The sequence below is a fragment of the Xenopus laevis genome, chromosome 4L (genome assembly GCF_017654675.1).
Source record: "Xenopus laevis strain J_2021 chromosome 4L, Xenopus_laevis_v10.1, whole genome shotgun sequence".
In the NCBI taxonomy this organism is placed as follows: domain Eukaryota; kingdom Metazoa; phylum Chordata; class Amphibia; order Anura; family Pipidae; genus Xenopus; species Xenopus laevis.
In genome coordinates this window covers 129,926,241-129,953,848 of record NC_054377.1, presented here as the reverse complement: position 1 = coordinate 129,953,848, position 27,608 = coordinate 129,926,241, and the positions used below count along the sequence as shown (strand labels likewise).

The following is a 27,608-nucleotide window of genomic DNA, read 5'->3' as shown; positions in this document are numbered from 1 at the left end:
CACTTTGGATTTGGATCTGTCATGGCTGCTTGAGTTAAGCAGTGAAGCGAGCATGTGAGATGGGTTTGAGTATTTGGGATTATGTCAGAAAGGTGCAAAAAAAAAAAAATGAATTGTGTGGAAAGGAAACATTTTCTGTGTAAGTAATTGTGAGGCTGATGCAGAAATAATTTGTCTGGGGTATAATTTTAGGAGAGGGGGAAGATGGACAAGGAACAAGGGATATTTCTGGGCATGAGTATGTTTTTGTGCACGTTTGAATCAGCAGGGCTCATTTATTAAAGCCTCACAAGTGATAGAGCACTGAGAGGCACAACATTTGCACCCTTTAGTACTCAGTTACAGAGCACCTTGCACTGTCAGTGTACATGTAATTGTGAATTAGTGGATCTGGTATGTTAAGAAGACCCGGTACTCTATGTAGTGTTTGATAACTCTATAAAGGCTAATGAGACAACCATTGTTATTGTAGGATTGGTGGTGCAAGATTCAGAGCACATAGGACAGTCAAGCCCATTCCTTTCCATGCTCCTTGCAGCCCCTGGCACTCCCTAATCCATGCATATGAATGATATGAATGATATGCAAGTTGGGGATGTTCACACAACCACCTCCACTGGATATAGTACTTCTGATGGTGGGAAATGTGGTGCAATTGTGCTGTACACCTTGCACCGGATTATAACATCTGGGAAGGTGCAATGAGGTTGCCTAGAAATCTAGTGACTATGATGTCATTGACTAGATATGTGTGAAACATGCGACTAGAAATGATATTTAGATGGTTAAATACCTGTACACTTGCGATCAGTGTCTTCCTTCTTAGAGCCAGTAATCGTTAACTTGCAGTTAAAATTTTCTTCCCAGAATTCTGCAAACCAGACATTTCGCCTGTTATTCTCTAAAGTCCTTGATGTAAAGTAGGCATCAAAACCTTAGGAAAAAAAAAAAAAGTAGAGGAGTTGTCAGGTCATATATTCCTCATTTGGAGAGCATGCCATCTCTTCTGTGAGCTTCTTGTCAGCTTCCTCGGTTTAATCATATTACAATTTTTTTTTTTTTTGGTAACTTGTAAAGCAATGGTGGGCGTCGCAAGAATCTGGTTGAGGAGATAAGGACTTGAAATTAAATGATGATATGGTTGTATGTTTGTATCCATAAAGCAATAACAACACTAAAAACAGATGCCCACAAATGGTGCCGTGATAGAATTACCTTTTCTGCTGCTCTAGGCTTATTGTACTCTGATGAACCTACCCCTACAGTGAATACAGCACTCCATGGTCACAAACCCCACCTCTTAGCAAATACAATCAGCAGAAACAAATAATAAGTTATGCCTTGGCCAATGTCTTGGGATACTAAGGAAGCATAGATATTTTGCCTACAGTGAGAAACCACTGAACTTTGAGGGGAGCCTGTGCAACAAATTGAACCATTTTCATAGATTAAGAGAAGACCCTAGATCAGTGATCCTCAATCAGTGGCTCACCAATGTTGCTCCCAGTGGCTTCAAAGCAGGTGCTTATTTTTAAATTCCAGGCTTGGAGGCAAGTTTTAGTTGCATGAACTAGATGTACTGCCAAACAGAGCCTCATGACAGATTATATAGATCATCTAGAAGTTAGGCAGGACTTACATGGACAAAAGGTTGAACTTCGTGGGCAATAAGCTTTTTTTTAACATCTACAATGAAACCATAGGTCTACTATATATTTTGCATATTAAATGAAGCGATATCCCTGTGCTCACAAGTAACCCTGCATACTATACTCTAAATCCAATTCTCTGACTTACGTTAATAAAGCTAGATATTTTGCATACAGAGAGAAGTTGGAGTGCACAAGAGACGCTGCATGTTGTATCAAGCAAATGGGTGAATTGTACTGGAAAAACCTGACTACCTAGTTGCATACATAGAAAAGAAGATCACTGAGCTAACTGTACATTGTACAGATATGGGACCTGTTTTGCAGAATGTCTGGGACCTGGGATTTTTCTTATAATATATATTTCTGTGATAAGGATCTTACCAGTAAATAAACCTGATAGACTGATTTTGCCTCCAATAAGGATTAATTATATCTGAGGGGTCCGTTTACTAAAGTGCGGTAAATCTGACTTTAAGTTTCCGCATGTTATCGCTGAGAATATTTTTACGCCAGAATATTCGCAGCGACTCAGTTTACTAAACAGCGATATGCTCAGAAGTCATTGCGATCACTTGCGGTAAATACGTTAAGGAACCAGCTTACGTTAGCAGTAATTTTAGCGAGTTGCTAATTTTCTGGCGAAAAATTACGTTTTTGCGAATATTTATGCTATGTTTTATGGCGGTTATTATGGCAATTTTTACTGTGATATTTATGGCCAGAAATGCATCTTCAAAACTCATAAACTTTATTGACTGATGATTATACCACCCATCAACATCACCAGAGTAACACCAATCAAACATTTATGCATCATGTAAACCCTTCTGCCAATAGAATGAACAAGAAATTATACAAGTCAATCTCTTTGCTTAATAGAAATTGCACAGTTTAATGTAGCCAATCACAATGAAACCAAAGAAGTGTAGAGTCTGACCAATCCTTGGACTGTGATGCCGCTGCCAATAATACACCTCTGAGCTGAAACTGCTGCTGTTGCACCAGATAGAAGCAAAAGCCAAAACATCCTATAGCTACAGATCTGTCTCCTGTCAGCAAAGAATGATGGGTAAAAAAAAACAGTATTATGGGATATTTCCTGCCCCTTGAGAATTTTCTGGCGAAAAAAATACTTTTACGCCACTACATAGGTGGCGGTAAAAGTTTGCGAATATTCTGGCGTTAATTTTGTCTTTAGCACATTTCGCTGTTTAGTGAATCAGCGAATGCGATAACTGGCGAACAATTATTCTTGCGCAAGAAAATTTGCAAGTTTATATTTACCGCAGGTTAGTAAACTGGCGATAACATATTTGGTGAAAATTCTGTCTTTATATTGTGCTAATATTTTTAACGCACTTTAGTAAACTGACCCCTAGTGTGGATTAGTGTGGATCATGTACAAGGTACTGTTTTATTATTACAGAGAAAAAGATTTTTAAAAAAAAAAAAAAAAAATTTGGATTATTTGGATAAAATGGAGCCTATGGCAGACAGCCTTTCTGTTGGTTTCCAGATAACGGATCCATACCTGTACTTGCAAGCCAGAGGTAAGTCATAGCCTTGACCACATAGGGAAGCCCCTATATTAAGCAAACAGATAAAGAACCTTTAAAATGAACCTCTGCTTTGTATCCTGCATAGAGAAAAATAATGTAATCAAAGACTCACTGGCTTCATAGCTGCATATCAAAATCACCAGTATCTAGGCCTTTGCAGCTTATATTCCGAAGCCTATAAGAACTTAACTGAGCATGAAAAAATGGTTATGTCAGCGTTAAGTCAAGAGAGGACTGGCTGCAGGCAGGACTGGATGGCAGGACAGAATAAACAGTCGAAATGATATTACAGAGTGAATTATAGTTTAGTATTCAGAGGTGTGAAGAGGCTGTAAGCCAGACACTAACCATCTTGTCAAATACTTTTTTACAGAAGTTACATTTTCGAATAGTTTTTAAAATTGAAATAGCTACCTGTAGAGCAAGAGAGAGAATATTCTCTATACCTGGAAAATCACCTTTGATAGCAAGGCTTTGGTGCAATAACTAGTTTTTCTTGTACACAGTACACATTAAGCAACAACTTGTGGTGCTTTTTGGGTGTACATTTCTGGGTGTACATATATACAGTATAACTCATACTTGCTGGTATCAATGTTGCCCCATGGTTAATGTGGGACTGGTCACTGGTGAGAAATAAAGAACAATTAAATGAACTAGAATACAGGATCTAGTAGAATTAAAGTTGTCAAACGCAACTGGACATTTAGGGGGTTCTTAATCAGAATCCAAAAATATTTCTGAATACGACTCTAACCAAATCCGCACTGGGTTTTCCCCTTGTTTATCAAAACCCTTTTCATAAAATTTTCCTGTGCAGTATATAAATCGGATTGTACATTTTATTCTGATTTTTGCCTGAAAACTACTAAATCTTTGCATTATTGCACAAAACCCAGCGCAGATCAGGATATCTTCAAGACTTCTACCATTGACTTCTACATAAACTCGGCAGGTCTTAGTTGGAGTACTTTTTATTCAGACTTTTAACACCCTCAGGGTTTAATAAGTTCCAAAAAATGTAAAAACATTCTCAACTAAAAATTCTGATTTTATAGTTTAAAAAAACTAGAATTTTTGAGTTTTTTTGCATTTGGACTGTAATAAATAACCCCCTTAGAGTTTTTCTTGAAAGGGTTTTGCCACACATCCAAGTGGCTTCTTCAGTTCAATTGAATTGCCACTCTTGCAAAATGTTTCTAAGAAAAACTAAGTATGGGCAGATTTACATAGGGTCAAATATTGAGGGTTAATTAACCCTCGATATTCGAGCATCGAAGTTAAATCCTTCGACTTCGAATATCGAAGTCGAAGGATTTAGCGCAAATAGTTCGATCGTTCGATTCGAAGTATTTTAATCCATTGATCGAACGATTTTTCTTTCGACCTTAAAAACGGACCTTCCCCATAGGCTAACATTGCACTTCGGTAGGTTTTAGGTAGCGAAGTAGGGGGTCGAAGTTTTTTTTAAAGAGACAGTACTTCGACTATCGAATGGTCGAGTCATAGTCGAAGGTCGAAGTAGCCAATTCGATGGTCGAAGTAGCCAAAAAAATCATTCGAAATTCGAAGTATTTTTTATTCTATTCCTTCACTCGAACTAAGTAAATGGGCCTCCTAATGTCCAGTTGTCTTTGACTTACAGCAAATCTACTCGATATTGTAGACCTGGATAAATGAGAATCTTCATAGACATTAATGGTTCAAAGTAGAGCATTCAAGAGGTTGTTAAGACACAAGGATAGAGGTACTATCATTATAACAGGATTCCTCTGCTTCACTGATTTGTCTCTGTCAGTGAACAATAAAAGAACTGGGTGAGGGATCTTGCCAGTAACTTTATGTAGATCGGTTGTTAGTCTGGCTTCTTTGGTTAGACATTTGGTGACATTTAGACATTTAGCTCATAACAAAGTTACAGATATATGAAAACATTGCTGCATCAGCCACAGAAGAGCAAATAATGGCTCACCCCTAAATCCTACTCTATGTGGCCTTCATGCTAGTATCTAAAAGAGCAAATAGGGATTCAAATTAAATCTCAACCTAACTGTCCTTAGGATGAGCATCCTTGCCACAGTTCCAGGACCCCACAGAAGGGTCAGACCTACAGTTTGGGAATGACTGGTTTCAATTCTTTAATCAAAGACATAATAAAAAGGGTTGTTTAATGCCAGCTTTACCGTCTTCTAGTTGAACCCTTTATGGCCATTTCCCAATCATGTCAAACCTACTTCTCCTTTACATTTAGACACAAAAGTTACTGCTTAACTCACCACTGTCCTCTACTCTTATACTAAGCAAAGCACTCTCTCTTTAGTTCCACAGAAACCCAGTTGTACCAATAATAAAAGGAAGAGGGTAATCCACCATGCCCTTGATAAAAAAGCCTTGTAGACTGAACCCCAAGTATTATTCCCATGTTAAATCAGGTTCTTTGACAACTATAGTGATCTCTGGAGCACTTGCTGTTGCTCCGTATTCAAATAAACAATATCTCATAGTTGCATGGTTAAACATATTTATAATCATAATCAATGTTACACTTATCTTTATGACCCATAATTAGTTGGTCTTAATAATCAGAGGGTTTTGATAGAAGCTCATTTGTGGCCCATACAGCTAAGCACTTAGGAACCTTATTTTGTACATGTGCTGTGATACATTCAAATGACATGTTAGTCCTTTTCAAAACAAAATAAATATTTTTTATTCATAGAGCTTGAACTATCAACAGTATTTTGTCATCTGCAAAGCAAAATTCACCCACTTTCACATTGAGCTCCTCTCCCACTCACATTCTGTGTGTGTCTCAAGAGCTGTGGAATATAAGGAGATATCAAGGGGTTTGTAAGAAAACACGATGCGGAGTACAGAAATTCTATTTTCATCCTTTATTTAAATGAATGCTTAATTACACAAGTACCTTGTTAATGGTTGCCAATCAAGATTAATTGGGAGCTTTTTAGCTAGTGAGAAATAAAATATTTGTGCATCATATTCTTTCCTTCCAATATACCAATATATATCTTTCACATATTAATCAATTCTCCCAAAATATGCACCCAAGATAGAACACCACAGAAAAAATTCAAAAGACAAATCTTTCTTTTCCTAGAGGTTGGGCAGCACTGATTTGGACTCTTACTCTTGTCATCCGATCCTACTACAGCTATGGGATCTATTATCCAGATCTTTCTGTAATTTGGATCTTCCTATTCTGAGTCTACAAAAAAATCATTTAAACATTAAATAAACCCAATAGGATTGTTTTTCCTCTAATAAAATTAATCACATATTAGTTTGGATCATATGCAAGGTACTGTTTCATTGTTACAGAGAAAAAGGAAATTCTTTTGAAAATGATTTTCATTAAACTGGATTCTGTTGGCGATGGCTTTCCCGTAATTTAGAGCTTTCTTGATAATAACTTTTCGGAAAATGAATCCCATACCAGTATAACAACATTATCCAATCATCTCTTCCTACTACACCTGCTATCTGGTGGATCCCTTCAAAAGGTTATAACACAGCTATTAAATGCATATTCTCACCTGACTAACCGCAGTCCTTTTCCAGAGCCGGTTATGCCTACTGTTATAGGTGCCATCTCACTCCATTATATCTGATATGTTAAAGTGCAAGCCCCTTTCCAGAGGTTATTATTGGTACTGCTACAGGTACTGTATCGTGTCACCCTGCAATTTTAAGTATCCAACAGGCTCCTACCCTTCCCAGAGACTATTACCCCACTGTTACTATAGGCACCATCTCTCCCTACTATACCTGCTATCCCACAGTCACACTCCCTTCCCAGAGACTATTATCCACTGCTACTATAGGCACCATCTCTCCCTACTATACCTGCTATCCCACAGCCACACTCCCTTCCCAGAGACTATTATCTCACTGTTACTATAGGCACCATCTCTCCCTACTATACCTGCTATCCCACAGCCACAGTCCCTTCCCAGAGACTATTATCTCACTGTTACTATAGGCACCATCTCTCCCTACTATACCTGCTATCCCACAGCCACAGTCCCTTCCCAGAGACTATTACCCCACTGTTACTATAGGCACCATCTCTCCCTACTATACCTGCTATCCCACAGTCACACTCCCTTCCCAGAGACTATTATCCCACTGTTACTATAGGCACCATCTCTCCCTACTATACCTGTTATCCCACAGCCACACTCCCTTCCCAGAGACTATTATCTCACTGTTACTATAGGCACTATCTCTCCCTACTATACCTGCTATCCCACAGCCACAGTCCCTTCCCAGAGACTATTACCCCACTGTTACTATAGGCACCATCTCTCCCTACTATACCTGCTATCCCACAGCCACACTCCCTTCCCAGAGACTATTACCCCACTGTTACTATAGGCACCATCTCTCCCTACTACACCTGCTATCCCACAGTCACACTCCCTTCCCAGAGACTATTATCCACTGCTACTATAGGCACCATCTCTCCCTACTATACCTGCTATCCCACAGTCACACTCCCTTCCCAGAGACTATTATCCCACTGTTACTATAGGCACAAACTCTCCCTACTATAACTGCTATCCCACAGTCAAACTCCCTTCCCAGAGACTAATATCCCACTGTTACTATAGGCACCATCTTTCCCTACTATACCTGCTATCCCACAGCCACATTGGCTTCTGTATATTACAATAACATACTACAGTATTTAGTCTGTGTATATTTTACAGTGTCTACTGTATAATAGCATAGTAACATAGTAAGTAAGCTTGAAAAAAGGCACACGTCCATCAAGTTCAACCTTTAGTTTATTTATTTATTTATTTTAATCCGCCTAACTGCCAGTTGATCCAGAGGAAGGCAAAAAACACCATCTGAAGCCTCTCCAATTTGCCTCAGAAGGGGAAAAAATTCCTTCCTGACTCCAAAATGGCAATCGGACCAGTCCCTGGATCAACTTGTACTATGAGCTATCTTCCATAACCCTGTATTCCCTCACTTGTATATAAGTGTATCTTTTACTTCTGTATATTGTAATAGTACTATAAAAGTTGGTTCTTTTACTTGTTCTTAAGTAATAATGTACAACTTCATTGTATGCTCTAGTGTTGTACTTCATTGCATATTGTGTTGGCATTGTATAAGTCTTAAAAATAAACTTTAAAAAAATAGTGTTGGATTCCCCTGAATTATTGTTCCTAGAGTGACCACCCATGGGCACATTACCAAATCCTATATGATGAACGTACAATGCTACTTAGTACCAGGTATCCAGCCTATCCTCATAGGTGTAGACACAACAATATAAGTCTTTAGGTCTTATTTACAAATATAGGCAGAGATACTAAATTACACTAATGTGGTTGCCCAAGATCTTGGATGGCTTTGAATTAATCCATTGAACATCCGATATGTATTAAAAGTTAATGATTTATGGTATATTATTGTCACAGAGAATCTGTAAATATCTTAATTTCTCCTCCTCCTTTACTTTGTCTTCTAGTGACTTGGAGATTGAAAAATTCCTTGTATAAATGAAGGTATATAAATATATATAGCTGCACAGATGGCTTACTCTATACATGGTACTTGCTTTTTTTCCTGAAAGACTGTAGGTGCTTAACTCCCTCCTGCTGTATTTTGCACTGCAAATAAATCCACCTGTCTGAAATATTTATCACCAGCAACAATCCTCAGGGATGAAGAGAATGTGGACACCACAGGAGGCATCTTGAAAATGACTTGAATAGGGTAAAAGAGACCTACTGTCTGAAGGTGACAACTATCAACATAAATTATCATGTGCACAGATTTACTTATCACTGCTGTGCCACTTTAGATTTCCCCACTCCACATATACCATAGTAACATTCTTTTATAATTGTATTCAAAATTAAAAGCTCAAGTTTTTCATGGGGGCACTGAAGGGTCATAGGTAGGACAATCTAACAATATAAAAATTGTACCTATAAGCATTTGTAGGGAATTAGTGCAAAACCCTTGCCCTTATCCCTCTAAGGAATCAGGCACAGAGCCTGTGTCTGTGGGCTGTAAGCTGTTACCTAGCAACTGGCTTCTTTGATCTCAGTGCAGCAGGAAGTGACACAGCAACTAGTAGGAAGAGGAAGTCGCAGATACTGGCAGAAGAGAAAAGCCTGGCAGAGAGAACCACATGGTGGACAGAGAATTAGGCCAGAGAGCTGCCAGTGGGCCCAGAGAGCTGAGAGGCTCCACCAAAAGCAGACATTTGGATCGAGCTGGCACAGGGAAGCCAGATCCGGTGTCTGGAGGGACAGAGTGTGTGAAAGGAATCCAGACTGGAGGGAGAAACCAGCAGGAGATTCCTATCTGTGCATCCAAATGGGCTAGGGTTGCCACCTGGCCATATTTTACCAGCCTGGCCGTTATTAATGGAAAAAAAAGATAAAAAATAGGAAGGCCGATATTTTTTTCCAGAAAAGGTGACAACCCTAAAGGATGCACTCGGCCTGCATGCACCTGACTCTCCAGAAGAGACACTGTAAAGCCTCCAAAAAGGATTTGGAGTGAATATGTAATAATATATATGAAGTGACAGCATATTAAAGGAGCGCTTGAAGATTTCTACAGTTTTGTATTACTTGGACTGTGAGGAGCCATCCATTACTTTAAAGGACTTAATCAGTTATTTACTCAGACATATTGCACAAGCAAGTTAGTTAGTGAGGACCTATTGCCGCCGGTTAGGAGTGCTGCATGTAATAGTTGCCCATTTATTTTAGATAAACATTTATTCCGTTTAACCAATACTGTGTGTGTGTTATTACTGTATTCCTAGTGGAGCCACCCGTAGGTGCATTACCAGATCCCACTAGGTGGAAGCACTGCGCTAGTAAGTATCAGGTACCCACTCTCCTAATACCACTGCGGAGTGGCTCAGGTTTGTCCTGTGCCATCAAGTAAGCGCCACACGTGGAGTGTAACCCCCGACAAAGGGGTGTCGAAAGGGATACATATTTTTTGCTCCAAAGCCCACTATCATTAAAGGCAAACCTAACCTCTAGACACTCCTGGTGTATATGACAAGAATCTTAATTTTCCTCTCATTCACTTTCCCTGGTTTCTTAACAGCTCTCTATTTGCAGTGCCCCTGCCAAGCCAAATGGCACAAACATTGAGAGCATTCTTTCCTTTCTCTAGCCAGCGATCAAACGTATTTGTGCACATATCAGTCCCAGGGGGTTGCACAGCCGTGCTCTGCTTTGGCAGTCAGTATTTAATTGTGGGTTCTTCTGCATGGCAAAGTGGAGTAATGGCAAAGCAGGAAAGCCTGTGAGCAGAAATATTGCTTTTCTTATTATCTTTGTCACTCTCCTGGGAGCTCCACAAATTCTATTGCGATGCGTAAGCTGCATCCAACTGTGACAGGCACCAGTCTTGTCCTGCACAGCCAGGAATAGAGAGCTAACTGGATGCAACAGATAGGGAGACGCGTTCTCTTAAAGCAATAATAATACGAGAATGCAGCTTGTTTGTGTAAGAAAGCACACATTGTAACACTGGTCTCACGCTCGAATGATATCGGAATTAATTAGCTACAAAAATGTATAAATTTAACCTAGTGCAGTAACCCATAGCAACCAGCCGAGACTTGCTTTTATTATTATGCCTGCAGTAGCGTGATAAAAGACAACTGTTGATTGGTTAATATGAGCTGCTGCATTGAGGCAGTGGTTAGAAAAGGAACCACAACTGAGTAATTTCTTAAGTTAACTACTAACCTTTATCTGCTGAATAACAACCAGTATAGAGACACCTTTATGTAAAATATAGCTCTTAAAGAGATACTGACACCAAGAATTAAACTCTTTTTTACATCTGTCATAATATTGCCTTTGAAAGCTACTTATAACTTTGCCATAAAGGATTTGCACAATGCTTTTACATTACCTGTCTGAAGCCCCATGTTCCTGTATGAGGGGGCTGCCATATTTGTGCATCAGGAGTCTATTAGCATTAAAACTAACAGGCTGAGATGGGACAGTCAGGTTGGCAAAACAGTCAGGTTTAGATACTTCAACTAACAATTACTTACAAAAAAAAACTCAGCAAAAACGATCATCATGACCTATAGGTAACTTGTAATGTACATTCATATTTTAAAAAGTAGTTTTTTAGTGTCAGTATCACTTTAAAGGGGATCCATTATATTCAACCCATAGCACATTGCTTGGTTAGAGCTGACCCTGTGCCAAATGCCAACAGTAATAACCTCTCTCCTCTTGAACTTATTGGGCCTTACATCTAAATTAAGCCTTCTATTAAGGCAGACTATTATATGTCACAGCCAACTTCTAAAGGCCACCTACCTTTGCAAATGGCAGTTTTTTTTATTAAAATACATTTAAACCCCCCATTCTCTATTATCTTGCCTTTCTTTGTGCTGCTAGTTAAAAGACCAAAGACACACCCAGAAGAGTAGAACCTACAGTGCTGGCAGTATGGTACAGCCATGGGACCTGTTATCCAGAATGCTCATGACCTGGGGTTTTCCAGATAATGGATCTTTCCGTGGTTTGGATCTTTATACCTTAATTCTACTAGGAAATCACAAAAACATTAGGTAAACCCAGTATTGCTTCCAATAATGATAAATTATATCTTAGTTTGGTATTGTTTTATTATTACAGAAAAAAAGGAAATAGTTTTGAATTGGCTTATTTGGATAAAATGGAGTCTATAAGAGACAGTATTTCTGTAATTCAGAGCTTGCTCGATAATAGGTTTCCAGATAATGAATCCCATTACGGTACTTTAATTATGGCAGCAAACATATAAACAATACTTATAGCCAATCAGCATAATACAGATCCCCTTTAATTACAGTCGATCAGATTATAGCAACCCATTGCAACAGGTATCCATAAGAGAAGGATTCTCATTATATCATGCTAACAGACACTCCAAATCAGGCTGACCCTGGCCCCTTATATTGATAAGCATCTGATAAGCTAAAAAGGTCTACCTAGAAGAGATATTGGTATTTCTATACTTCTCACAGAATAACACAGACCATCACAGCAAAGGGATTTATCTCACATTTCTATGAAAAGATAATCCATTGTAGAATTCATCCACAGATTTCATGAGAGGGTCTGTCAATGCATCATGCAAAGTTTATAAGGAAGGAGCACAGAATGGGCCTACATTTTTACCCACTAATTCCATTTACAAAGCATTTGCTTTGGGATCAGCTATACAAGAATCAGGTTTGCAGGTTTTACACACTATGGAGTAATTCCATACATCTGCCTTGATAAGGCCAGTAAGTGCAAGGCTCGCTGTGACTTCTGCACTTGATATCTAATCTAAATAGTAAATAAAGTCACTTTGCACCCATGTCCTGCCCCATAACTCACCAGTTGTGCACATCTGCAGGCAAATCCTTGTGCCAAATTGGTATGGGTCCATTACACTGGATATCTGAGAGAGATTGTAGCATTTGTTTGGGGGGAGGGGAAGTCCTACTGCACCATGTTTTTGCACTTTGAGCTCTTTTTGGATTTTTTGGAGCTCCATTAGACATTCCCAGAGCTTCCAGGGCTTTAATCATTTACTCATCATCAACTCATCATCTAAGCTTACAACTTACAACAGCAACACCCTTATTCTTCTCCAACCTCCTCTAATTTTTCCTTGTATACATATTGCCAATATCTATAGTAAACTGTGAAGGAAGCCACAAAACTGCAGAAGTTTGCTGCTACTTTTTATTGTATGACATGTTTCGGATGTTTCGGATCAAGTGTCACGCTTGAGAAAGGGTCCATGTGATCCGAAACATGTCGTACAATAAAAAGTAACAGCAAAGTTCTGCAGTTTTGTGGCTTCCTTCACAGTTTACTACTGATGAATGCCCTTGTCATTGCGGTGTGATCATAAGGGCAGATACACACTCACAGATTCGGGGAGATTAGTCACCCGAACTGCCTTCCCCTGCCTTCCCGCTCACCTCCTAAGCACAGAGACACACGCCCTCTTCTTTGGGGCGACTAATCTCCCCGAACTGCCTTCCCCTGCCTTCCCGCCGGCTAGAATATAAATTGCCAGTGGGATGGCAGCTTTGTTTTCCGAAGTCGCCCAAAGTTGCCTCACGAGGAAGCTTTGGAGGACTTCAGAAAACGAATCACTCTGAGTGCCATCCCATTGGCGATTTACATTCTAGCCGAGGGGAAGGCAGTTTGGGGAGATTAGATGCCGTGAAGAAGAGGGAGTGTGTCTCTGCGCTTAGGAGGTGAGCCTACTATAAAACCAGAAATAAGGATATGCTGAAAACTATTTGTTATTGCCAATATCTACACTGGTAGGGCCACCACACAGATCAACCATTCCTTATGTGTCTCTCATGTTATGGCTGGGACTCCCCTTGATGTATTTAACACTATGCAAACTCTATAATCAGGCCCGGACTGGCAATCTGTGGGTTCTGGCAAATGCCAGAAGGGCTGCTGTAAGGTCCCATAGACTAGACTATTTAGTGGGCTGGTGGGACTTTTGGGACCTCTGCATACTTGGAATGCCAGGGCCTATTTTGACTCCCAGTCCAGACCTGTCCACCATGCATATGTATTTGCTTCATTGAGTGTCAATGTAAATTTTTGTGATGCTAACGCAGTATCCCCATATCATGCAAAGAGCTGTGAGAAATGATGGCTCAATATAAATAATAATAATAATATACATAAACACATATAGAAGTATAAATCCACTGTCCCTTCCCATGACACAACAATTTATATATATATATATATATATATATATATATATATTATGCCAAGTTTGTAGCCAAAATTAGAAAGGATTCTTTCAGTGAATTCAATTACCACCGCCCAGGACAGCTGCCCCTCTTGAACCAAACTAACTAAAGAAAACATTGGTCCTGAAACTCTCATTTTGGTTTTAAAGCTACAGGAGAAACCAAGCTACTTGAGAGCCAAATACTTTACTATTACTTCAAGTGATTAAAATGCAATTACTGTGTCGCTGTTCCCTCTCACTGGTCCTTGCTCGCATTATGCAAATCAATCATGACCTTTTCCATTTAACATAATTAATCAGCCTAGGTGATTGCATGAGAGAGGCCCAGGCATGAAACGACACCGGTATTACCGAATCTTACAATGGTAATATATGAATATTGATTTTCTGTGTGTAGTACAACCCCCCCCCCCAATTAAATCCACCTACACCCTATTACCACCATCTCTAAGATTATTTAAATTTATAAGAGTCCATGTACAGTCCATATAAGAGTATAATCCCATATATAATAAAATGCACAAAGTTTTCCCCAGGAGCAGTAACCCATGGCAACCAGTAAGATGTTTGCTTTTAAACAGGTAACCAGTAAATGCTACCTGCTGATTGGTTGCTATTAATTACAGCTTCTGGGGCCAACTTAATGCCTTTTATTACATAACGAATAGAGAGGAAATTACCCTCTCACACCCTGGCCTTCCTAATCTGTATGAGTCCCAAGTGCTCAATGAAGGAGGCGTTGGCGACCTCAGATTCAGTGTTAAGAGAAGAAAAATCACTGGCACAACATGGGTTATTTCTAGCAGGGAAAACCCTTGCCCATTTATTGCGGATGCAACGTTTTGGGGCGTAATCCAAAGGCTTTTCAAGCATTTTGACAAAGGGGTTACGCTCCGAAACGTTGCATCCACAATAAATGAGCAAGGGTTTTCCCTGCTAGAAATAACCCATGTTGTGCCAGTGATTTTTCTTTTATTACATAACCCCATAACAAGACACGTACAGCACAAATATTTATTGTTGTTGTTCGGGAACAAGATCGAGAACTGTGGTTACAACAGGAGTGCGCAGATAATTGCAGATGGCTGAACATCCTTGGAAATGCTACAAGGGAAAATGTCCTTGCGAGCAGTCCCAAGAAAATGGATCCTTGTAGAGTTTGTAAAAGCTTTAGGTTAAAGTTAATGTTTCTCTTTATAGGTCACACTTGGCTACAGGGAACTTAGAGATCACTGAAAACACCCCCCGCACGAAGCATGTGATACCTGAAACATTCTGGCTGCTCCAAAGGCATATCTGGGCAGGTTTCATACCCACAGCATTGGACTCAAAGAGAAAGAGAAACAATAATGTATGTAGCTGGGTCTCACGTGCTGCAAGTGGCGGATATCAAACCTGGAAGTAGCTCCAAAATAATGGCTGAAGCCTGTTTATTAGGAAGCCCCAGTGGCAATGACTCTGAAATATGTCATCCCCAACTATGATCTCTTCCACCCCAACTACTCTGTAACTGATCCTGACAGCTTCTTCTATTCTAACTGTACTAACCCAGACTTTATTTTATCCCATTATGTTAGCCCAAATTTAGGCAGCACCTGCTTCTTCCATCTGTCACCCAAGCTATAGCTGATTGTACTAAACACTTGCTACCCTTGTTTAATTCCACAATGCCATATATGTTAAAGGAGAACTAAACTATAAAAGGGAATATGGCTAAAAAAGCCATATTTTCATACCTCCCGGCTGTCCCATGTTTAGAGGGACAGTCCTTCTTTTGACAGCTCAACCCGCAGTCCCTCATTTGTACTGGAATGTCCCATTTTTCTCTGCACTGAACAGCCAGAAAAAGAAACAAAGTTTCTAACTTAATTGGCTTTTGGCAGAGAGCCCAGAACAGCCACGGCTACAGCTAAAATACTTTGGTAACAATTTCGAGATAAGGAAATAAGTAATTGTAACAATATAAGAAAACAGGTCCCTTGGGGAAAAGTTAGACTCACAGCTTAAAGGGCAATTTGCCTTCATTAGCAAAGCAGTAATAATGGAAAAAAGAAACACAGAAATATGTTCAAAATTTCATAACCTGCCAAATTTTGTAAAATGAACACTACGAGCGGCAACTTTTTTTGTCCCATGTTGGGAGGTATGTATTTTATATGCTGAAGTGTCAGCCCACTGTACCAGGCCACATTATGTAATTTTACCTCTTCTACCATCTTTTCCTACTCAGCATAGACATTAGGGGACACTTTATACCCCACTGACAAGCATTCAGGTGATTCGTAGCTAAGCCATCCCAGTTTGCAATTTGAGAAGATGTATTTCAATACTTTATTCCCTATTAGTCACTCTGAAAATGTTCTTTGCCGTACATCTATTTGATCTTGTGTATTAAACTTTGATAATAGATGTGAAATCCAAGGCTTCCCCTGCTCTCGGTTTCCTCCCAATTGTGTTACCTTTTTAGCAATTAAAATGACAGCTGCCCCCGCCCCCCTTTAAAACAAATCGTCTGTTAAATTTTCCCAAGCAGATGCTTCATATTAGATGATGAAACAGTGACATTAAACGTGTCTGTTCTAATTTTGCTCAGATTCATTAGCATGCAACGACAACAGAGAAGACACTGCAGGCTAATTAGTGTGTGGGTTGCTACACCCTCAGACAGGTAGCAGCTTCTCTACCATTAACATGTGCTTATGGCTCTATCCCTGTAATGCAAACCTCCCATCGGTTGGGCAGATCCGTGGCAGATATTGCGATGCTGGTTATTCCAGAGGCCGAGCAAGAAAAGAAAGGATGTGCCCACTGCCCGTTTAACTTAGACACAAAAATTATAAATTCACTTTGAAATGCTCTTGCTGTTTTCTTTCAGTGGAACTCTTTTATAATAACGACTTTCTGAGTCATATCTATGAGTTTGAGACCCTTCAATTCTCAAGTCTACTATATTGAAAATGGTCATCCGTTGTAAGTTCTAGTTGACTGGACGTGTTTAGTTTGTACATATGGAGGGTCAGTTTTATGGTACAGGTATGGGACCTGTTATCCAGAATGCTCGGGACCTGGTGTTTTCCGGATAACGGATCATTCCGTAATTTGGGTCTTCATGCCTTAAGTCTACTAGAAATTCATTTAAATATTAAATAAACCCAATAGTCTAGTTTTGATTCCAATAAGGATTAATTATATCTCAGTTGGGATCAAGTACAAGCTACTGTTTTATTATTACAGAGAAAAAGGAAATCATTTTTAAAAATCTGGATTATTTGGATAAAATGAAGTCTATGGGAGACAGCCATTCCATAATTCGGAGCTTTCTGGATATTGGGTTTCAGGATTAGGGATCCTATACCTGTGTCACTGAGGACCAGTCTGCTGGTGACCACATACTCCTGTTATTGCCATCAAAGACTGAAGATTTTGTAAACTGTCCCCCATGGCCGCTGCCATACCCCCCTTCGGACCCCCAACTGCGACAAAAGGAGTGTGGCGCACACATGCGCGAAAGGAGCGCACCACGAACATGTGCGAAAGGAGCAGCGTGCATGAGCAAATGTCGCTGCGTGGCACCACAAATAGTTTTTCTTTTTGTAGGGCCAGGAGATCAGAGAGGGGGTCTGGCCCGGCAGGGGCCCATGAGTGTCGCGGCCCACTGGGTTTTTTTCAATCAATCATCAATACAGGTCCGTCATCCAGAATGCTCAGACCTGGGGTTTTCTGGATAAGAGATCTTTCTGTAATTTGGATCTTCATACCTTAAGTCTACTTAAAAATTATTTAAACATTAAATAAACCTAATAGGCTGGTTTTGCTACCCAAAATCGTAAAAAATTTGTAAAAACTCCCATAAACTCCCATGAACCCAAAATTAAAAAAAGGACCAATCGAAATTTTTCAAAAACATCTACAGTAATTTTTCAAATTTGGATGAATGGTATCGACCCGCAAACTCGAATCAAATTCGAATCAAATTTGATTTTCAGGATGTTACAGGGCGTCCCCCATAGGCTGAATTTGGCAGGTTTAAGGTGGCAAATATTCAAATTCAAATTCTTAAAGGGCCAGTACATGATAAATTTCGAAATTAATTTTTTTTAAAAACTCAAAGCGAATTGAAACTATTGCTTAGTCGAATCACGCTAAAATAAACTTGAACATTTTAATTTTTAAATTTCGAAATTAGAATTTTCTATAAATCTTTATAAACCTGCCCCTTAATTTAATTAATTAATTAATTAATTAATTAATTTAATAATAATTTTGTGGCAATAATACCAGACGGAATGGTTGGACAGTGTCAAGAATCTTCTCACCTATAAAGTCTGAGAGGTTTTGACTGAATCAATAAAAATAGGCCTACAGTTATTATTCTTCTAAAAGGGTAGAAGTTAGAGATGTACCGAATCCACTTTTATGGATTTGGCTGAACCGTCCAATCCTTTGTGAAAGATTTGGCCGAATACCGAACCGAATCTGAACCCTAATTAGCATATGTTAAGGGGGAGGGGACAGAAACCTGTTATCCAGAAAGCTCTGAATTACGGGAAGGCCGACTTCCATAGAAATTTTTTTTTACTAACTTGTTTTGTTACGAAAAGTCACATGATTTTAAGGATTCGGATTCAGTTCGGCCAGGCACAAGGATTCAGCCGAATCCGAATCCTGCTGAAAATGGCAGAATCCTGGCAGAATACCGAACCGAATCGGTGCATCCCTAGTAGGAGAACTTAAAAAATAGATTTTTTCTATTGAGGGAAAAACTAGCAAAAACTAGGGGAAAAGAGATTATACCATCAGCGAATGGGATGAAACATTTAAAGGGAGTCAATGGAGGGCTGAAGAAGGTGTGAAAAGAGTGCATAGGTAGCAAATGGCGAATTTCGGCACAAGTTGCTCTAAATGGGGCAGTACAGGGGCCGGACGTGGGGATCCACTTGCACACCCCTCACCTTGTGTATTTAAAGAAAAATAAAAAGCAAAATAAAGTATTTTTATAAACCCAAAGCACTAAGATTTAAGTCACTGTGTATTTCTAGATACAAATTTCTATCCCGTGTCTCTTCCTGAGAATATAGACGTGCCCCTGAGTTCCATGAGAAAATGCCTGCCTTCTTTTGACACATTGTTGCTTTGACCTGCGGCTCCTTTAAATTGACTCTGATATTTCCATCTCCCCTTTACCTTTGAGTAATAGCCGCATATTAGACAGCCAAAATTAATTATGAGAAAGGGAGAACGAAGGTGAGTGTCCCATATTTAATCTCTGAGTGTGTCAGACGAGCTGTTTCACTGAAAAGGAAATTCATTTGGATGATTAGACTGTGCGACCGATGCTCTTTCTGTGAGATGGAGGTTATTTCATCTGGCTGAGTTTTTGATTCTGCACCTTGGCTCTCAGACTTATTGTCTCCTCAGTATTGCTTACTTTCTAATGCAGTCAACTTTGAATCGGGTGCTCTAAATCTAAGATGTCTCCATAGTAACTAATATGCGAAAATCCATAACATTTTTAATTTGACAAGCCTGTTTGATTTGCTTGCCCTTAATAAAAACTCAATGTTCCTTCATTATATAAGTGCCTTGTGTCCCCAAAGAGCCTCTCAACGGCATTGTAAAACACTGTGTTACGTGCATCGTGACATTCTTACCTTCTATAGTCGCTCTCTTGGGAAGAATAGTAATAGCCCCCTCTGCTACGTCTTCATGCTGACTTATGGGGCCAGTTTTGGTCCCCCAGCTGTCGGATCCGACCCAGTGGAAGTGTCCCACCTTGTCGGCTCTTTTCACTGCAGACAAAACCTGTCTGGGGAAGATGAACAACTCATGTAACAGCCTCAATTGTCCCAGATAACTCATGTAACATGTATATATTTACTCATGTAACAAGATTCACATAACAGCAGCACACGTCTACTGGGCCTCAGTCTGATATATATATATATATATAGTGCAGGGAATTTTCGCGTTTCACCGCCGGTGAATAAATTAGCGAAAATTAAATGCGCACACATTGACTTTAACGCAATTGGACAAAATAGGCGTGTGTCAAATTGTTGTCACTTTGAAATTGTTACCGGCATCAATTTTGATACCCACGAATTGATGCCGGCGTCCAGTTTCACAAATTTTTAGCGAAACGGGATGAATTTGCCCATCACTAATCCTTATACATTATGATATGGATCTTTATACCACTAGAAAATCATGTAAACATGAAATAAACCCAACAGGCTTCCAATAAGGATTAATTATATCTTAGTTTGGATCAAGTACAAGCTACTGTTTTACTGGAGTCTATAGAAGACGGCCTTCCCTTAATTTTGAGATTACTGAATAACAGGTTTCCATATAACGGATCCCATACCTGTATCATAATTGAATATCCTATTATATAGGTACTTGCTTTCTTTAATGTACCTATCCAGAATGGCAGCTGACTTAAGTCTTGCCAAATTTATTTGACACGAGTAGTGATGGGCGAATGTCTCCTGTTTTTTTTTAATTTTTTGATGCCGGCGTCGGACTATTACGGTGCCACAAACAATTTGATGCGTATTAAAGTCAACGGGCACTTTTAATTGTCAACAGCGTCAGAATTGTCACCAGCATAAAAAAAAAATGGTGCAGATTTCGCAAATGTATTCGCCAGCGGCAAAACACGGAAATTGTAGAAGTCAATGGCAGAGGTCCCTTTAAGATGTTTGTAGCCTTCGTGATGTTCAAGGTTTTTTTCAGTGGGTTTCACTCAAAAACTACATCAGTTAGAGTGTTTTGAGTATTTTTTTGCTGAAAACTCGACTAATTCAAGCAATTCAAGTTTTTGTTCTGCCGCAAACTCGATTAATTCAAGCAATTCGAGTTTTTTTTCCACAGAAAACTTGATTAATTCAAGTATTCGAGTTTTTCACCCCGACTACACTGATTCAAGTTTTTTACTAAGTTAGAAACCATTCGAACTGTTAATTCATTCGAGGTCTAAAAAAGTTCACAAAGCTTTAAAATTCGACCTTTGATAAATAACCCCCAAAGTGTCAAAGTAAGGAAAAACCAGTCAAATATTCCAAATTCACCAGATGTTTACTACTTTTCTAACTTTCTTGTCATTCCTGGCTCAGATCAGGCAAACCCAAGTATTTCCTAAGAGAGGATAAAGACAGAGCTTCTTTTGAGTGACATAAAAGAAGGGACAATTGATATTTTTTACCCCTTGATCATTTTGTCAATTTTGGCTATATTTCCACTACTACATAGAAGACTGCTTTATATAAGTCCAACATGGCCAGGCACTGAAAACACTGACTGAGAACTTCTGTGAAAAAATCAAGGACGCAGGTCAAAGATTTTTTGGATTTAGTAAATACAGGATTTTCCACTGAAGACTTGTCCAAATACAGAACTTTACATAGCCCCACATGTCAATTAAAAAATAGGGAAAAAACCCAAGGTTTCTGTAGTTCACTCCTTTTGCTGGTTCAGATGATCCGTTCTCCTTCAGATAAACAGCAGTTGAATTTGTGTAAATAAACCCCAGTGCTATAAGTTCAGGATAGACAGAGAAATAATGATATATAATATAGTATTTCTTAAGTGATTGTTACAACCACAGTGAGGTTGGGGTTAATTATCATTAGGCAAAGTGTCTATTTCCCTTCATCTATGGGATTAACTTGCCCTTCAACCAAGCTTTAAGTGGCATCGTCTGTGTTTCCAATTTCCCTTCACCTGTGGGATTAACTTGCCCTTTAAGCAAGCTTTAAGTGGCACCGTCTGTGTTTCCAAATTTTGTACTTACAGACGTTTAGGAGTATTGCTTGTAAATAGTTGTTACCCCTTTTTTAAGCATTGTTAACATCCATCAATTTCTAGAGAGATGTGCTCAACATTGTGTTTTAAGATAAGATCTGTTTTAAGATAAATTTGTATTTTTAGACAAATACTAGGATTTTGGCTCAGTTGAGAGTCAGTAACCCAGGGGTTAAATGAATACAGAGAAAGCCTGGACAGGTAGGGTCACTGACACTATGATCTTCAGCCATAGATAGCTTTTGAGCTGAATGTCAGACATTAGCTTTCTCAGAAACTACTTAAAAAAGAAAATTAATTAAAATTGCAACTGCAAAATTGGGGATCACTTGGAGTATGTTTACGTCAGTTTGTTTTTTGGGGTTTTAGATACCCTTTGACAAGAAACACAATATGTATATATTCAGTCCTTTACCTGATGTCATCATCGTCAACAGCAAAAAGCACCACGGCGCGAGCATTCGAAGTCTCTAAAAGCTGTTTGATAATCTTATCAAAGTCGCTGGTTGTTCGCTCATACGGGATCTTCAGGGACTGAGCAATACAGACACCCCCTGCCAAGACAGAGAGAGAACAAGAGTATTTTAGAATGGCCAGAGAACAGAACAGACTTTACAATAGAGCAAAAATGAGCAAGAGGATAGAAAAGACTTCAGTAAAATATGTACAGGTCTTATTTTTGGAATTCTGTTTTTGGAATTATTTTTTTCCTGCACCAAGGTGTCCCATTGTCTTGTCATCCAGATAAAATGATTCCAGAAAGCCAATACAAATCTTTGACTTCATTTCAAATCTAGTAGACATTGTTGATAAAATATTTCCAACAATGTGCCATAAAAGGTGCTTCTCATGTCTAAGGGCATTAATTATGATGCTTTGGAAGGAAAAAGCTTCTTCATCACAGCAGCAAGAAACAAGGCATGTGATATTATGAAATCCATGTAAATTGTACCAAATCATAAACGTTAGCGTCATCAGGATGCTGTACACAAAACAAGTAATGTTGATTATTCTTAGGAGCTAAAAACAAGTATAATTTGTAGATTAACATATGAAGACCAAAACAGCGAGCCAATCACTGGCATTTATTTTCCCATTTAAGTCCCCTGAAGCACATCATCTAATGTTACACAATTAGGGTATATTTATTTTAAGACTCTGTAATACTGACATGCCGAAGAATAGACATTTGGGATTTAAAAAGTTCACGGTAGGATTCTTTCCATTAACTTTATGTATAATGAGCCACGAGACCTTTCATCATGGCTATTCCTTCCACGTGATAGAGTTGTCCCTATGACCTTTATAGAAATGTATTATTTTATACGGACTAATTATCCCTATTTCTTAAAAAGGCAGTGCATTAGATTTAGTAGAAGCTTTGATTAAACAAAATGAGTTGTCAATCATGGCAGGGTCAGTAGCATCTTAGAAGAATGAACTTCCTTTAGAAGTTCCAGAAGTTCCTTACTAGATTCCACCTGACCCAGAGGAAGGCAAAACGAATAAAGATCCAGTTGGTCTCTGGAGTAGAAAAAAAATTCTGTCTGACTCACTGGATCACCTCCAAGATCAACAAACATTGCCTTGTGAGCCTTGTGATTGCTAAATTTGATTTATCATATCTCGACTCTGGAAACAATTCTAATTTGAATATTCGCCACCTGCTGAATTCATTTACAAGTCAACGGCAGAGGTCTGTTGAACTATTTGAATATTTTAATAGCCTTCCTGACATTAGAGGTGTTTTTTGGAGTAAAACTCAATTTGAATTTGATTCAGATTTTCGGGTCATTCCTATTCGATCGAAAGTTAGACATTCGAGGGTTTTTCATAAATAACCTCCAATTTGAGTTGTGAGTAAATTCAAATGAATTCGAGTTAAAAAAAAAATCACATAACTTCGAATTTTGACTTTTTGAGAAATCTGCCCCTAAGCCTTGATGTCAAACATCAAAGTATTCCTAGAAATAATTTTCAAATATTCCACAGTATGATACCCTGTATTGAGATCCCAAGCTGTTCCATTCAATGTATTGTTTTTTTGTGTTCTCCAACAGTCCCAGTCATATTTTGTGAAGTATGTTGGAATATCTTGACATTTTCAGAAAAATCACATTTATTTCTGCAGTCTGGTTTCTGGGAAGTCCTGGCGGTGAGGAGCCAGTTGCTGCTAAGTAAATTAATCAGTCTAGTCTTTACTGATCATGACATGGCACAGGGAAGTGTTCTCTGCATGGGCAGACATACTTTTGCACTTATGCCCTGGGTCATGGTAAATTAGACTTATGTTTTTACAAGTCTAGAAAAAAAAGCAAGAAAAGCTTGATATTTGTGTTTGTTTTTCTGGAAGGTCTTTTGGGGGCAATAATGACTATGTATTACCTTAGGTTCCACTGAGAACTATAGACTGGGTGAAGCTTTGTTTATGCAAAAGATAAAAGATGGCTATACACAGCAGAGTTGAAAGCAGACAAACTGCAATAATAAGGCTTCTGCTTTACAGAAATCACTGGATATGTCTACAACATACAAACACATGTCACATACATAGAAAAATAACTTCTTTGGATGCTTTATTATCACACTGGGCATGCTGTGGCATTTTGTTTTAGGAAAAGTTCCCCAGACAAGATCTAGAGCACCAAGGGGCATAAAATTGGCCAACAGAAAGGACCTGTGTCAGGGGCATAACTGTACGTTGCATCGGTTCTGCTGAAGTTTTTCAAGCTTTATTTTTCATTTCCATGTCCAATTAATTGTATTGCTTCAGTAGTGCAACCTTTATTAGGTAATATATAAGCATATTAATGACTTTTCTTTTGTGGGGCAGAGAAGAAAGGGAAAAAAAAGGCACAAGCAGACATGTTTTTTTGTACTTTGCACCCTATCCTACTATCAGTGCCCACAGGCACAGGTTTTTTGCTTCTCCCATAAATATCTGTTTGGCAGCACTATATTCATGAGGTTTGACCTGTATGTACCTCTTCTCCCGATTCAGACCCCTTCCCTAATTTGCAGACCATTTTTTATCCGATGCAAAGTACAGTTATGCCCCTGACACAGGTGCTTTCTGTTGGCCAATTTTATGCCCCTTGGTGCTCTAGATCTTGTCTGGGGAACTTTTAGGGATTAGTGTTTTTCTACAAAGAGGAAATATGATATGTATCATGTCTTAAACTAAAACAATCCAGGTATAAATACGAGTTTTGAGGTCCTATAAATAGTAGGGAAGAAACCCATGGCACTTCCTTGTTCTAGAACTACAATTAACACTCCAGAGTGATATCATGACAAGTACTTTTAAAAAGGCAAGTGGAAATCCTATTTATAATACTGAAAGTTACAGCTGGTAAACTACTACGAAATATGTCTTTGAACAACCCAAGTTCCTTTTAAAACAAATGTGCCTTATTAGTAGGTAGGAGGATGTGTATGAAACACAATCAAGTTGTCTAGACTGATTATAAATAGGATTTCCACTTGCCTTTTTAAAAGTACTTGTCATGATATTGCTCTGGAATGTTAATTGTAGTTCTAGAACAAGGAAGTGCCATGGGTTTCTTCCCTACTATTTATAGGACCTCAAAACTTGTATTTATACCTGGGTTGTTTTAGTTTAAGACATGATACATATCATATTTCCTCTTTGTAGAAAAACACTAATCCCTAAAAGTTCCCCAGACAAGATCTAGAGCACCAAGGGGCATAAAATTGGCCAACAGAAAGCACCTGTGTCAGGGGCATAACTGTACTTTGCATTGGATAAAAAATGGTCTGCAAATTAGGGAAGGGGTCTGAATCGGGAGAAGAGATACATACAGGTCAAACCTCATGAATATAGTGCTGCCAAACAGATATTTATGGGAGAAGCAAAAAACCTGTGCCTGTGGGCACTGATGGTAGGATAGGGTGCAAAGTACAAAAAACATGGCTGCTTGTGCCTTTTTTTCCCTTTCTTCTCTGCCCCACAAAAGAAAAGTCATTAATATGCTTATACAGTATATTACCTAATAAAGGTTGCACTACTGAAGCAATACAATTGATTGGACATGAAAATGAAAAATAAAGCTTGAAAAACTTCAGCAGAACCTCCCACACCTTCGTTCGTTTCGCCATTGTAGCGGCTGCCCCCCTCCCAAATCAGGACCAACGTAGCTCATTATATCCCCAAACTAATCATTGGCAGCCACATTAATTCACTAGCTGGATCTGCTTAGTTGCTTCTCCATTCCAGACTAATTGGATTATTAATTAAGTGAAATAGAGACAAATTCTTTTTTTTCACTTATTTGGCTGAAAAAGTTCCTCTTGACGAGTGCTTTTCAGTTTGGCGGGCTTGCATCTGGGGAGAATTATGAGAATCTATCTACTTTTAATTAGAATAACTTGTGTCTTTAAAATTGATCAGAGTAATGTCTTACTTTCAAAACTAATTGTGTTAAAACATACTTTCTTAAAAGACAGAGCAAATGTTGCTGCGAGCACAATACTCGCCTTTGGCTGGAAAACAAGGGAGGAGGAATACTGTCTAAAAGTGCTTCATACTGGTGAGAAACAGTCGCTGACAATGCCCTATGGGGCCCCGTTTGTACTCAAAATTCAGGGGTTATATTTTTGTTGAGAACTTTACAAATACGGAAAGTTACAGCTGGTAAACTACTACGAAATATGTCTTTTAACAACCCAAGTTCATTTTAAAACAAATGTGGGTAGGTGGGAGGCTGTGTATGAAACACAATCAAGTTGTCTAGACTGATTATAAATAGGATTTCCACTTGTCATGATATCACTCTGGAATGTTGATTGTAGTTCTAGAACAAGGAAGTGCCATGGGTTTCTTCCCTACTATTTATAGAACCTCAAAACGTGTATTTATACCTGGGTTGTTTTAGTTTAAGACATGATACATATCATTTTTCCTCTTTGCATAAAAACACATTGAATCCCTAACAGTCTAGCAAGTATGGCTATAAGTAAGGGCCATGTTATTCATGCGTTCTCCATAAAAGACTGACATTGCTGTTGATTGGTTGCTCATATCCAGTATAAAAATCAGGCACAGAGGCAATGTTTAGGGTTCCAAAATAACAATGAAAAGGTGTTTCATCAATTTCTACTGATCTGGCAAGTCCTGACACCTCCAAAATCAGCTTAAATCGAATAAATCCCGTCAAAGAGAAGCTAGTGACCTCTTACACAAAAGCAAAAGACCGGTCTTTACTTGTCGTGATGCTGTGTGCGAGTGTTTAGCCATTAACAAGCAAGGGGAGCACAGCTGTTTAATAACAAGATTGTGAGCAGGGGGAATAACAGGAGGGAAGCAGCGTCTGTACAAAGTTATCAGCACTCTGACAGATCAGGAGCAGGTATAAATAGGCCTGTGTGAATTCCCACCTTCACAGTGCCAGTAAACGAGGAGGTGGAAGAGACAAATTTTATTTGAGCAAAGAAAGTTTAAATTAGATCAGGTGCGAAGAACACTCGGATTCGCTGCTGTGCTGGAGAATATTACTTGTTTGGCAATTTCAGGATGCTGAGAGTTGTAGTTCTAGGACAGAAGGAGGGGCGCCTGGTTGGGCATTCATGTTACTGCTCAAACGTGACCCTTCAATTAAAATGTATTCTTCAACCTAAAGCTCAAATAAGCTGAATAATTATGTCTTTTTTTTTTTAGTACCCCAAAATGGAATGGGGCACAGCAGCATAGTGGTCAGTGGGCCTATGAATGGAAGCATAACTGTCCAAAGACCTGAGAATAAAGACCACATTTTTGACAGCCGGAAGTTAATTG

General features: G+C 38.9%; 1 protein-coding gene across 1 annotated transcript in view; it reads right to left on the bottom strand.

The window, feature by feature from the left end:
• grm7.L (glutamate receptor, metabotropic 7 L homeolog) overlaps window positions 1–27,608 on the bottom strand; it is a 283,230-nt gene that overhangs the window by 110,243 nt on the left and 145,379 nt on the right. The window contains exons 3-5 of the mRNA XM_018257131.2: window positions 22,230–22,368; window positions 19,660–19,814; window positions 794–934 (exon numbers count right to left, since the gene is read on the bottom strand). Of these exons, the coding sequence (XP_018112620.2) occupies window positions 794–934; window positions 19,660–19,814; window positions 22,230–22,368 (435 nt within the window). The remainder of the gene's footprint in view (window positions 1–793; window positions 935–19,659; window positions 19,815–22,229; window positions 22,369–27,608) is intronic.